Here is a 14,909-nt window from a genome sequence, read left to right as displayed (position 1 = left end):
AGCACTTTGGGCTGCAATTCTTGTATGAAAGGTGCTATACAAATAAAGCTTATTATTACAGTAGTAGGCCTACTATTTAAAGATTATTTTCCAATAGAAAGATAACCAAATATATATTAAAACATACACTGCCAGCCTATGATTAGCTGTAGTTTGATAATTACATTTTGTAATTTTTGTGCAGTAAAGTATGACCGTTGATACATTTAACCCTTGTATTATGTTGAAAGAAAATTACGTTAATTAGGTTTAGGGTCATATTGAACGTTTCTGTGTAAATCCACTCAAAACAGTCAAAGAACCAGGTAAAACCAATAAGAACTTCAATTTAGATCATATGAACATTTAGAAAAGGGACATACAATAAATAATGTATTCAACATCCAACAATCCAACACTATATTCAACAATTCTTTAAAAAAAATTAATTTAATTTTTTTCTCACATTCTCAATGCTCTGCACATGATGGGCAGAATGTGACTGTGTGCTTTCTGTAGATGTAATTCTTGCATTTCACACAAGAGGTTCTTGTTTTACTGAATGGAACAAGGCGCTCGTCTACAGTAACACGGGGACTAGGATTGTACAACAAAGGAAGAACTTTGACCCATTTATCCCAGACTTCTCTGATCGCAGCTAGTTTGTCTCTTTCAAATCGAATCACCCGAGATATCATGTGAAATGACTCCAGAGACTTTGTAGCTCCAAAGATTGGCCTTCCCTTCTCTTCATCCCACAGACTGGCAGTTGCTTCTCCTCTTGACTTGCACACTCCGGCTAATACCAGGATTACAATGTACGCATGCAAGTCAATCTGATCCAGTGGCTTCCATGTCTCTTGACATACACACCTCCCCTCTAAGGTCTGTCATGTCCAGTATGATCCTCTCTATTGGTGGGGATGTGAAGAGCTGAAATGCTGATTGAATATCATCAACTCGTGTGGCAGCACATCTTGTATGGCCTGGAGTCATTTTGATGACATTGGAAGATGACAGTCTGCCTCGGCTTTGGTGTGGTGATGTTGACCACTTTATGTTACCATCTTTAGATGCTCATGTCACTTCTGTCGAGGATTGCTGCATTCCTTGGTTTTCATCTGATGGAGAGCCTATTGCAGGATCGTCCTCTGAATTATCTTCATCATAGGAAAATTCATAATCTGGATGGGCAATAGTATTGTCCTCAGTCTCTAAAACCTCTTCCTCTACATCACTATCACAGTCCAGAATCTGTGATAAAGCTTCTTCAGTTGTAAATCTTTTGGAGCTCATTTTTTATTGTGTGTCTCAGAGAGATGACATTACAACACTGACAAGAACAAGCGTGAGAAAGCTACCTTCTCCCCCTAATCTACACACACACCTGGTTCTAAATGGGTGTTCAGAGCCAGTCAATATGTAAACAAATGCAATAAAAATAAAGTGCATCAAAGAGACATGTTCTCTTTGGGTCTGAACAGCTACCTACCCACATTAAAGTGTCTGGGTCAAAATGACCCGGAACATCATCTTTGTATACAAACTCTGCACAGACCTTCCACTACACGTCTAAGTGTTCAGATATTACACCCTAGTTCAGGATGACGAGTTAACCAGTACTTTGGTCAACTCAAAAACTGAAATGGGTCAAATTGACCCTTAACATAATGCAAGGTTTAACTGTAAACTAAATGCCTTCCCCTGAAACGTTCAGTGTGTGCTTTCTAATGCAAACCGAACACCAGCTATGACCTAAACGCCTTGGATAGACGCCGTTTTTTTTATTTATCAACGGCTTTGTACTATACTATTACTGTATTTTATTATATTTAATTGTGTACTCGCCACTTTACTTTCTTGTTATTTTGCTGTAACACGGTACATTTCCCCGTCGTGGGATTTCTGATTCTGATTACTTTTAAATGAACTCCACTACCACGTGGGGTCGCTGTTGTCAGAAGGATAGTTGAGCGATTACGTAAATGTCCCGCGACACGAGCTCGTGCCTCTTCGTGAGCTACGCGAGGCGCACAAAACAATTGTCGAGTACTAGCGATATTTTGGAGCTCAGAGAAAAAACGTTGCGTTTGAAAACAAACAACAGCTTGTGGAAATGACCGTCTGCAACTTTTTTCTTCAGGGACGGTGTCGTTACGGCGACAAATGTTGGAATGAGCACCCGAGAGGAGGAAATAGTAGTAATACTACTAGAGGAGGAGGTGGAGGAGGAGGAGGAGGAGGAGGTGGTGGAGGAGGATACAACAACAACAACAACTACAACCGAGCTCCTGCTCAGCAGCAACCTAGAGGAGGAGGAGGAGGAGGAGGAGGAGGAGGAGGTGGTGGAGGTAACGACAATGGGAAAATATAACTTTAGCTAAATTTAAACTTGTAATTCTGTAGCGAAGTTGACGTAACTACGTACCAGGAAGAATTAACTTTCGTTTCTCATTCATTTACATCACGTCTAGGTTAACTTTAGTTTCTGAGTCATCGTGGAACAGCAGTAACATTAGCTTACCTAGCTAGTTAGTCGAGCATGTAGGTACTTAATCTCAAATTATATCAATAAAGATTAGACAAATATTTGAAAGTCCTCTCAGTGTAATGCACCTAAATGGCACCACACATTTTGCCACGTCTTGCAAAAAAAGACCAGAAAGTTGAATCAACGTCTCTGTAAAACATTAAAACCTTCACGAAGGTATGATTTGCTGCAGGGCTTTTGTTCTAAACTGCATTAAATTGAGTGTATGTTATAAACTGACGGCTGAAATCATCAAATCAATTTTTTTCATCACCGTCAGCAAGCAAATGCATGTCCAGGGTTGTATTTCATGTTTGCTGCATTGATATCTTTGCATGTGTGTGTAACAAGTGGGGCACTCATAGCAGTGCTGTTGCCAAATGAATGTAATAAAGGAGGTACAGGACAGCCAAATATAGTGAAATAATAGTGAATATAAACAATATAATGTCTGGTAGCAGGACTGCAGGGTTAGGGGACTGTAGATCAAGTTACATTTATTTATACAAGCCAAAATCACAAGATCCTTAGATCGTCAAGTCTGGAGGACACACACACAAAAACCCTTTCATTGAGCTGAAATCAGGAAAAAACAGGATCCACAGACGGCCATGTTCTAGGGGTCATACATACAGAAGTGGCAGTAGTATAATTACAATATTGACAAACTGAATGATTGTAATAGTTTGATATAAACCCTGTTTTTCTTAACATTGACTGGTGTTGTTGGTTTAAGGGTTTGGAAACAGAGTTTGGGTGAATCCTTCCCAGCAAAAAGTTGGCTATATCCAGCCTTCATCTTTCTCCTCTCATGGAACTGAGGAGTGGGGTCGAGGAGGAGTCGGAAGTGGAGGAGCTGACTGGGGTCAAGAAGGAGCCGGAGGTGGAGGTGGGGGAGCTGACTGGGGTAGAGGAGGAGGTGGAGGAGGAGGAGGAGCTGACTGGGGCCGAGGAGGAGGAGGAGGAGGAGGAGGAGGAGGAGGAGGCGGCGGCGGCGGAAATGACTGGGGCCGAGGAGGGAGACGTGATAACGTGAAGAGCTCCGAATACAGCTTCTCTGCTCAAAACCGATTTTCAACGCTTGCTACTCCCAGCACCTTTGACAGGGGAGGAGGAGGAGGACAGCAGGTGCCACCTGGTGAAGAAGATGATGACAAAAAACTGTGAGTGTGCTTGTTTTGTTTTTAAAGTTGTGCATGTGAAGCACTAAACTGTGTCAGAATAAAGAATTAATTTGTGTGATGTCTGTCTCACGGTCACGCAGGGAGATCATTCAGATGGACATGGACATTTGGGAGAGTTCAGGGCAGTGGGGCTTCTCGTGTTATTCCAGCTTCAAGGCACCTTTATCTGGTCTGTATCCAATACACATTCAATTACATGGTTTCTGTTATTTGTAGACGCTAGACCTGATAAGGTTTGATATTTCTTGTCTACAGGTTTCACTGATCTTTCTCCAGAAGAGCTCAGGCTGGAGTATTACTCCACAAGAGCTTCAGGAGATCTGCAGGGCTATGTAAGTGCAGTGTCACGCATTAATGTCATTCCTAATATTTGTCCTGAAAGTAAAGGGAGTACTTTCTTCTATGTATTTCTGAAGAGATTCAACTCTTCTGCACTGATACAAGTTTGACTTTCAGTAAAGATGATGGCTGATATCTTAATGTTCAAATTAGTCCAGTGTGTTGTTGTTTGTTATTGTTGTTGTTGTTGTGTAAAATGTGTAAGAGAAACTCATGTTGCTTGTGTTTTAGGTTAACGGTATCAGTCAGTTGCTCAACCAATGGAGAAGCAGAGTCCAGGAACTAAAGGTTATGAATCCAGCCACGCGCGCAGCTTTGGTGAGACACACACACACACACACACACACACACACACACACACACACACACACACACACACACACACACACACACACATACAGATACTGTAACAGTGAGTACTCCCATCTATTTTTATGAAGGACTTTCTTAAAGATACATTGTTTACTTTCCTTGCAGCTTGCAGAGATAAACAACCCAGCACCTCAGGCATCTTCAAGTGGATTCGGTTCAGCGACAGCGACTGGATTTGGATCCTCTGCATCCGGCTTTGAAAGCAAAGGTGAAGATTAATTGTTGCTTCTTTTCAACAGCAGAGGGAAAGCATGAGTTTAATATTTTTGGAAAATCTTTGATTCTTGCATCAAGGAAGATTTGGTTGTGTAGAGAAACGTCAGCTGTATGGAAATGTTTCGGCCACAGAAAGGATGACGTTGACCATAAACATGAACTCTTTTGTCATCTGGTGAAAATGACTGTATTTGTTTGTATCGCAATATATTTTGCAGGAAAAACACCCGTCAGTTTTCTTCCTATATGGTGCAGCCCTGTTGTAGAATCACATTCAACTGACAGATAGTTTGTGTGTGGCATCATCTAACTACTATTGCTTTAAATGATCCCTCATCTCTCATAAGTACAGTGTTTGAGCAGATGCTTTTACCACATGTCCTGTCTGAATATGCTGATCAGGTAATCAAATCCATACTAACTGCTTCGGTGTTAATTCTAAATCTTTCTGACCATGTAGGCTTCGGGGCTCCAGCTCCAGCACCGGCCCAGGCCAACACTTTCAGCTTTGCTGATCCAAGTGGTGGATTTGGTTCTTCGGCTGCACCACCCTCCTCCGCAGGTTTTGGCAGTGCCGTAGCAGCTCCTACGCAACCTCCCTCTGGATTTGGTTCCTCCACTGCGGCCGACGCTCCTTCTTCTTTCTCCTTTGCGGCTCCGCCAGCCAACAAGCCAGCAGCCACTTCAGGATTTGGCTCTGCCTCTGGGTTCAGTTTCTCCTCGACGCCGAACAACGCAGGAGGATTCGGTAGCAGTTTCGGGGCCGAAGCCCCTGCTGCAGCAGGAAGCAACAGTAGTTTTGGACAGGCGAGTGGAGGGTTTGGGACGGCTGCTGCTCCACCTACAGCAGGAGCCGGGTCTGCCGGTGGGGCATCAGACAGTCTGTTTTCACACAAGAGCAAAATGACTCCAGAGGAACTGAATCAGTTCAAGGCCAAGAGGTTTACTCTAGGTCAGATTCCTTTAAAGCCTCCCCCTGCTGACATGCTGGTGGTATGATGGAAAGGACTTTTGAAATAAAGAGATAATTTATACAAAGTGAAGTTGTTCTGCATAGTGTGTCTGTTTAAATCAAAGTAATTCTACTATTTTTAAGATATGGATAATGTTTAAATACTTCAGATCCATTCTCGCTTTGGTTCCATTTAAGATGTTTGTCATATAAAGTGCTATTTTCAATTGATTGATTGAATGTATTCAAGGATTTTTCTGAATCTGTTCACCAACTTGTACATTTCCCGTTTGTTGAGATGCTGACAGTAAACTGATCAGTGGACGAGCAAAGTTTTCTGAAGGTTTATTTGCATGATTATGTGATCGCACATGTTCCTATATTACAGAGAAATGATGAATGCTTAACGGTAGAATAATAGAATATCCTCTGGTTGATATACAGCAATACAAATTGTAATTTCACAACTGAACCAGGAGAGGGCGACAGAATACAAGCTTAAAAATAATTTAGCCTTTTTTACGTTTTAGTGAAGCACAAACAGACACTAAGCAGGTTACATAGCTGTGTAACTTGGAACTGACTTGAAAAGAAGATACAGTGTGTTGCCTAAGGCTCCCTCTGTTTATGCTTTTACTCACATTGTAATGTGACGGTATTGTAACAACTGAAGCCAGACCCATCAATCTAAAAACCATCCATCCACACCGGCTTGCATACCTACTTTCACTAAAAGAGACGGAAGTGTGGTACTGCACGGATGACAGTGAGTGAGTAAGCTATTCAATACGTATTCATTAGGTGTTGAACACCCGGTGGGACCACAAGTAGAGGAATAGCGACAAAGACAGCAATAAGCTTTTCTGCTGCTATAGGGGCATATGGCTCTGCTGACTGGAGCATATTTCCAGCTGACGGGGGGGGTTTGTGATATTGGTGAGAGGTGAAACTGAGCTGGAGCTGCGTCCTGTGTGTGTCTTATTGCGAGTTTGTGTGTGTGTGTGTGTGAAATCATCCCAAGTCAATATATTATGGCTGGTTCAAAGGCATTGTGCATATACAGTAAGTAATACTGAAAACATTCAACATTAACCGACCGCCGGCAAGCAGATAACACATAAATAATTCAACAGATTAATGAACAACTTCAATGAAACTTGTTTAAATTGCCATCCTGTGACTCTTAAATACAGCTAACAGAGATATGGGCTTTTGTGACAACTCGTTTCCTCAACAGCAAATGAAAGTCGATGTAATCACTAAATGCTGCTGCAGCCTGTGTTTATGTACTGTATGCATGAGCTGCACAGAGTGGATCAGCAATATTATAGATGAGGGATGAATGTGTGTGTGTGTGTGTGGATGCCTACACACACACTCGCACACACTGCTAGACACATAATATTTTATCACTCAGCAGTACATTATGGCCTGTATATGGTTATGGTGCAACTAAAGAAATGATTAAAATCCACTCATTTGACATGGTGTGTTTAATAGCGATGAATATAATTTACGAATGCAGTCATTTCTTCCTCCTCTTTGCCTCCTGGAGGTTGTTCAGTATTCCCGAGAGGGAGCCAGCATTTTGAGAGAGGATGTGAGTTGAAACGAACACACACATATATACACACCTGTCATGTACTGCCCTCCTCCTCCTTTAATCCCCAACCTGCCCCACCCTTCTGTGAAATCATAGCTTACACAAACCCGGTCACATGACCACGATTGTGTACTGTAATTCAATTGACCGTGACCTGACTCCAGCACCAGACATACTATACAGTACACTGCATATGCTGCTCCAATATAGTTAACACACTTCTCCATTGTGGCATTGGAGGTTGTTAGTCTTGTTGATTCTATGTTTAAACTGTGTACTGCAGCCGTGTATGTGTGTCGGAGCTGTGAAACGGATCAATCCTTTGAATTATGACTTCTGCCTGCAGCTATTAAAATTCCTTCTCCCTTTCTGGCTTCTCCAGATGAGTGTTTTTTTTATTTTAAATGACGTAGTTGTGATTATTGCTATTACACAGCCATTGTGGTCAGCTGATGACAGCAACAGATGCTCTGACCACCGCTTGGATCCCCTCTCTTTACAGAATGCAAATGAGCTGATTTGGATTCAGAGCTAGTATTAATGTTTGATGGGGGCTGATTCCAGTCGACCCTCCTTACAGTTGCAGCAGAGAACACAAATTGATTGTGTTGTGCCATGGCAGTTCGCCTGTGGGAAACAGGGCATTGATTCAAGGCCTGTGATTTATGCCCATTTGAGTTGCTTGTGGCATGGGTGACTGAATGGGAAATACTTCACGTGCAAAGCTCTGGACCCAGGTTCTCTGCTGCAGATGTTTATGGGTTCATATTATGATTAGGGCACCACGTTCTTCAACACACTGACAGTAATTACACACTGTAGTGAGTAAATACTGTCAGTACAGAGAATATATGTACTGTATTTGAGACCAGAGTCTCTGGGTCATTTAAACTGTGATGACACTAAGAGGCTGGGCAGAAGATTGTGCTACATTACAATTACATTTATTTCATGCAGACGGTGCTGCATGCTCCCGGAGCTGCCTTTATCTGTGTTCTGCATGCAACTGCAAAACACAGTCTTTAATGTTGAATGTTGCAGCTACAAATTATGAATAGGCTGCTTTTCAGTGAACACCATGTCTGCTTTTATTTTTTCTTCAAAACTACACGACTTTGGAGTGGTGATGCAGGGCAGACCGAGGAACAATAGTGTAACTTTGATAGCAATAATGTGATGGATAACGTTTCTACAAGTCTACAAGTTGTTTAAAAAAAATACAGAAATGGAAAACCAGCATATCCTCTTCATAAAGCGCTGAATCCACCCAAGCATACATTTATTTGGCAGCTAACCCACATGTTTACTCCTGCAGAGGGCTACAAATACCAGAAATGTAATATTTGTTGGATAGGCTACATATCTTAAGGCCTGCTGATAAAAAGGACAATTGTTGACACATTTAGAAGTCCATTAGGGTATGATAATTATCAGCTGCCATTGGGTGTAAATGCTGTGGCTTCTCTCTGCCAAGTGTTATTTACCTTCACGGCTGGATTTGACCAAACTGTCCGCGACCTTCAGGGCCTATGGTAATAAATGACAAATGTTTTTCGGGACATAGTCATTCATTGGCAAATGTAAGTCCAATATTTACTCTGCTTTAGCTCCGTTTTGGCTCTTTAGCTACGAATTGCTCCACATTCTTCACCACCAGCTAAGTTAGATGCTAACGCGTTAACTGATGCTATTTGGTGTTGGAGCAGGTGGACAACAACTTGAGCAATGAAAGTGAACAAAAAGAGTAAAGTTGAGGACCATACAGCTTATAGCTATAACTATAATAACGTCTTCTTTTTTTTTTACCCGTGGAGAGAGGTGAGCTAGCTGTTTTCTTCTGCTTTAAATTATTCATGCTAAACGAAGCTAACCGGCGGCTAGCTAGCTGTTGCTTCATGTTTAACGGTCGCTGACATATGCGAGTGGTCGATCTCACCTAGCTAACTCTGTCAAACTATGTATTTGTTCACACAATTTAAACTTAAATACGATGTATTTTACATATTTAGGCTACTTGCTTCATATTCCCAATTAAATGTGTGTTAACCAATCTACCACAAACGGGGCCACTACGTCTGTGGCGTAACTAAGTTACTTGACGTAAGGTAACGTTCGGTTCTGTGGACTAGAACCAGCTGTTTTAACGCAGGCATCCATATATAGTTAACCTGGTGGTGTGACTGTGAACCATGTATCCTGAACCCTCCATCTCAGAAGGACAGAAGGACAGATCTACAGTATTTATTCACGCTTTCACAAGCCACACGTTGTCGCTGTTTGCCATACCAGGCCTAATCCCCTCTCCCCTACTCTCTCCCCCCTCTCCTCTCACTCACTCTCTCTCCCCACAGCAGCGCGTCTCTCACCGCGCCTTGGATACCGTGTGACCAGCACCACTAAAAGCGGAGATCCCGTCCAGCAAACAGCCGTCCTGCACAGCAAAAAATAAAACCCAAACGATGACCTTCTTACAGATACGACAGAAGCAAACGATTATTTGACAACTTCCGACCTGACACCTTGCCTTCGCTGCTCCTTGCTGTAAGCGGTAAGTGCTCTGATTCATGTCTAATTGCAGCACTCGCAGTGCTCAGTTTCACAGTAATAGCGCCAATTGACTGATATTCAGAATACTGCAATTAATAGCAGATGATCAGTGATAAGAGGAGCATGGCTTAAACGGGGTGCAGTCATGTGCATCTGTCTTTATTGTTACAACGTATAGGCCTGTTGTAGAGGCAAGACATTAGAAAGAAGATATCAAGTCTTCCCAGCTGATCGAATCATTATCAGCTGTGAAGACTTGGTATCTTCTTTTTTACTCACCTTTGTAGCTTTAGAAGCGTAGTAATGCCAAAATGTGCTTACAGTTTACAGTTTCATGCCTTATTCTACTCTTATTAACTGTTTAAAGGGATTGATATGGTCATATGAGATTATAAAATCATGCAGATTAAGCCTAAAGGAGTGTTTTTAATGTAACCTGAATAAACATTTTTTCTTCAATTTTTAAATGTATATGAGTAGCCTAATGATGTTTGCACATTTAAATATGCTCTATATATTGAATACATTGGAATCTAATTATCTCTTGTTGATTTAGCCATGTTGAAACAAAGTTCAGCATGTCAGTGGTCAACTTCTGCTGGTGATCTTTATTATAGTTGCTTGGCATCAAAGGCATACATAAAGGTTCTTTTCGGATAAGTCAGCTACACACCGCTTGCGGTTTTTGATTGCGTATATGTGTAAGTGAGGTGACTGTAAAGGGAGTGTGGGGGAGAGAATAAGCATATTTTGAAATGCTCTGCCAGCACTTGGGTCAGGCCAAGTGCATGCTGAGGTGTGAGATTATATCACAAACACAACGATGTCCAGATCTCAGCTCAAGCTGTGTTCCCCACCTGTGGATGGGGGCAGAAACACGTGATGAGGCTCCAGAGTCTTTCTCTAAGAACATGTAACAATAAAACTGTACGTGTCTGACATGTTCTTGTTAGTGTTAAACATTAGGAGTGTGAATCTTTCGGTATCTCACGATACGATTCAATTTCAATTGTTGGGGTGAATCATTTTAAAAGTCGGTTCTCGATTCAGTAGATCGGGGTTATTGAGTTTTTAGATTTGAAAAAGTAATATCAACTGATTGCAATAATGTAAAATGTAATTAGACAAAAGGTAAACACTTTGTTTTTTACCAAAAAGGTTTTAGTATTTTTAGTTGCCTGTTCTAATTCTATTGTATTTTTGTAAGTTGTGATTCGATCCGGAATCTTAGAAGATAAGAATCTCGATTCTTTCATGAATACATTTCTTCCCCCACCCCTATTAAGCACAAAGTGTGAAGCATAAAGTGAGTATGTTAACTCGCACTAAGACAGGGCGCCCATCTTAAAGAGTAAGAGAATAATTATCCCTGTGCTTAACTGTTGAAATCCTTGCCTGAGTCACACTTGATCCTCTGAATAATCCATTGAGACAGTAAAAGCTAGAAAGAGACTAAACCCTGTCCTGTGGAAAGCCATGTTTCTGTATCTCCAGTCACACATAACGCACACATTTAAATGCAGAAGCCATTTCCCCCAAACTTTGCATTCTATACTAGTACAACAAATCTGTCAATCCATTTGATGTCCTCTTAACAGCTTTGTCACATGGCTCACGTGACTCTTCATGAAGTATTCATGCTTTTGTGTCACAGTTTAGTCCCACATTTGGATGGTTGTGGGGGCTACCAAGCAGATTTGAGATGTGAGGCACAAAAGTTCAGAGGGCAGGCAAAACCGTGTGTGTGTGTGTGTGTGTGTGTGTGTGTGTGTGTGTGTGTGTGTGTGTGTGTGTGTGTGTGTGTGTGTGTGTGTGTGTGTGTGTGTGTGTGTGTGTGTGTGTGTGTGTGTGTGTGTGTGTGTGTGTGTGTGTGTGTGTGTGTGTGTGTGTGTGTGTGATAGTACCAGATAAGCTGGCTACTCAAAAGGCCAGCCTGAACTGTATCATCTTCCATCAAAGAGTCTCTGCTCGCACACACACACACTTTTAACAATTGATAGCTGGAAAAGGGCAAAGTCCAGTGCAGCGACCACACACACTCACATATGCACTGACCTCCCTTCAGATCAGTAGCTGGCAGCTGCTGGTCCTGCTGTTCTTTGAAATGAAAATAAAATGGAAACAACCAAGGCGCAGAGTACACACTTGTCATAGTAATGAGCAGGCATATATATATATATATATATATATATATATATATATATATATATATATATATATATATATATATATATATATGCGCGTGTGTTGTTGCACCGTATGTGGCTGTGTACACCTTTTTAGACAACCATCTGCAAGGCTCAATTCACTGGCCGACTGGTATCATCAAAGAGAGTAGCGGCGATTGTTAGACAATGAATGCTTGGTCGGTATGGCGCTTCTCTTCCCACTTGAAAATGGACTTGGTAATGAGACACTACAGTCTCATATGAGGTTATTTTTGCACACTCGGATTGAATCTCGCCTAGAAGAGTTCAACCGATGTGCATATGGGTTTCTACCGATATTTTTGAAGTTTATGTTTTTCATTACACAATGTCAGGAAATCATCCAGTTGAATGCCACCGTGCTTTCACCAAGCTAAGGACTCTGCAACAGCAGTGCTCAGAAAATCAATTTCTCTCAACACCTGATACGTGTTTAAAAGCTGCTGCAGCAGCAAAGGTGACCTCCATCGTGTGCACGCGAGTCACTCGTGTGTTAACCTATGCTTCCTGCTAAAAGAAATTCTACAAAAAGAAGAATTATATGACAATAATTAGAAGACGTGTCACCGTTACTATACGTCACAACATATATGTAGCTATCGGGAATTTATGTAGTTTTGTCGTCGCATGTAAATAAGAATTTCGATTGATGACTTAATGAAATAAATCTGACTTACTAATTACTATATAAGACAACATAATTGTGTATTACGATTTACAATAGAGCTGTAACTAACGATTATTTTCATTATTGATTAATCTGCTGATTGTTTTCTCGATGAATGCTTATATAATTCTTTAAAATTACAGATATTAGTGAAAAATGTCCATCCCAGTTCCTGAAAGGCCAAGGTGATGTCTTTAAATGTCCAAAGATATTCAGTTTAATATGATTTAAAACAGAGAAAAGCAGGAAATCACCATATTTGAAAGGCTGAAAAACACAATTTCTGTGGAATTTTGCATGAAAAATGACTTAAACCATCTTCTAATTTGAATAATCTATTAGTCGAATCGTTGCAGCTCTAATTTACAATATAAAAATACACAAAATGAATGCAATGTTGGAAAGCAATTACAGCATTGATATCACATAATGATGTTAAATAACACAGAGATCACTATCAATCTGACATATGAAGACTCATATAAAAGGACGGTGGGAAAGAAATGCATTAAAAGCTTATGATAGAAGTCTTAAAAACATAAACGGGGAGAGAGATAAATATACAGCTCTTATCTTGTCGTCCCTCAGGGTCTGACTACCTTCCAATGCACACTCCCCTTCTAGAGGTTTAGCAGAAAATAAGACAGCGAGGCGTGCTTCGGTTGACCCCCGCTGTTTCCCAACAGGCCTGCTTTACCTCAGCACCACACATCCCATGCCTTCTAACCTGGGTCTTGGTAAGTGGGGTGAGATTCTGTGTGCTGCTCCGCCCGGGGCCGGCTACAAGTATCCCAGGTGGGGTGGAGAGATGGGGCGGGGTGGTTGAGGGGCGGCGAGAGAGAGATGTCACTGACCACATTAGTCACCAGAGAAGGCAGGCCATGAGTCAGGAAAGCTCCCAGTCTCATCCATCACGCCCCTCTTAACCCACTTTCCTTCCAGTCCAGCCACTCTTGGCTTTTTATTTTTCTATTTTCCGCTAGCTCTCCGCCCCCCCCCTGCTGCTGACAAGAGTAACTCTCCCATCCGTCTTTTGATGGTGATGAAAAGGAGAAGAGGGCGCAAAGAGAATGGTTCAGTGCTGGACGGATTGCAGGTTGCAGTAAGAGATGAGAGCGAGGAGAGATTTAGGGCCAACCGTGTTGTACTGCAGCAAGTTAAAACAGTCAGGAAATGGACTTTCTTTTCCCCCAAAAAACATAAATAGATAAAAGTTGATTTAGTCTTCATCACCATAGGGAGACAAAGAAGATGACACAGTGTGTCTCATTTTTACAGCAGATTCCCTCGGGTGGCGTGTAGAGAGAAACTGAGCTGCTGGGGGTGATAAGTGATGATATGGGAAAGGTCTCACTTCTCTTAACGGCTGCTGGCGAAAACATTGTATTGCTAGCTCAGCTTTGCAGGGATTAGTGTGGAATAGGGGGGAAACTGGGGATGAGTGATTGGACATTTGAAAGGATACTCCACAGGCTAGTGATTTATCGATGTGGCTTAATGCCAAAAGATTTTGTTGCAGTAATGTTTGCTGTCTTCCCAGATCTCTGCAGTAACTTGGTACCATTCATTTTCATACGAGACCCACATTGTAATAAACCAATATGAGCTTTCAATGGATAATGTTTCAGCATCATAACAAATGTTAGTGCTGTTACATATTTATACCAAGCAAATGTTTGTTATAATTCCCAAATATTAGCATTTTAAATGTTTACAGTGTTTCCCCTACTGTTGTTTCAGTGGGGGCGTGCGCCCCGCCAACAGAGCCCTGCCAACAGAGCCCCCCACTGAAAGTTTTTGAAATAATTTATATATTTATATATATATATATATATATATATATATATATATATATATATATATATATATATATATATATATATATATATATATATATATATATTCACAACTCATTTTTCACATTGAACAGGTGCTCTTTTATTAAATAAACTAAACACTTATGTTTACTTTCCACATTCACATTCTCTCCTCCGCTGTGTTTTGCAAAGGGTAGTTCTTCGCTCCCGACACACACACACACACACGCGCGCACACACCTACAGTCAGAGACAGAGCGGAGGAAAGGAAAGGAGGGAACTAAATAGAATCCACGCCACGCATATTAGCATAATAGTGGGGAAACTGCCCTATGCCCAATGTTTTTGTATGCTAACAACAAGTGAGCTTGTTTTACATTTAAACTAACAAATGTCAGCAGCATTGTAAAATATTATTTTTATTGAGAAAACATGTAGAAAGTAGATCTACATAAAAAACAATTAGTTTACTGGCATATTATAACATCATTTACAG

At 41.2% G+C, this 14,909-nt stretch overlaps 1 protein-coding gene across 1 annotated transcript; it reads left to right on the top strand.

Annotated features, from left to right (window-relative positions):
* The first annotated feature begins 1,941 nt into the window (after positions 1-1,941).
* nup42 (nucleoporin 42) lies at positions 1,942-5,899 on the top strand. Its single transcript, XM_029442497.1, has 7 exons — positions 1,942-2,321; positions 3,246-3,672; positions 3,774-3,862; positions 3,949-4,025; positions 4,264-4,350; positions 4,510-4,612; positions 5,081-5,899. Exons 1-7 carry the CDS (start codon positions 2,096-2,098, stop codon positions 5,617-5,619), a joined length of 1,548 nt encoding a protein of 515 aa, XP_029298357.1. The 5' UTR covers positions 1,942-2,095; the 3' UTR covers positions 5,620-5,899.
* The last annotated feature ends 9,010 nt before the right edge of the window (positions 5,900-14,909 follow it).

This window comes from Cottoperca gobio, chromosome 11 (assembly GCF_900634415.1).
Source record: "Cottoperca gobio chromosome 11, fCotGob3.1, whole genome shotgun sequence".
Taxonomy (NCBI): Eukaryota; Metazoa; Chordata; class Actinopteri; order Perciformes; family Bovichtidae; genus Cottoperca; species Cottoperca gobio.
The sequence above is the reverse complement of the archived record's forward strand: the minus strand, read 5'-3'. Positions and strand labels throughout refer to the sequence as shown.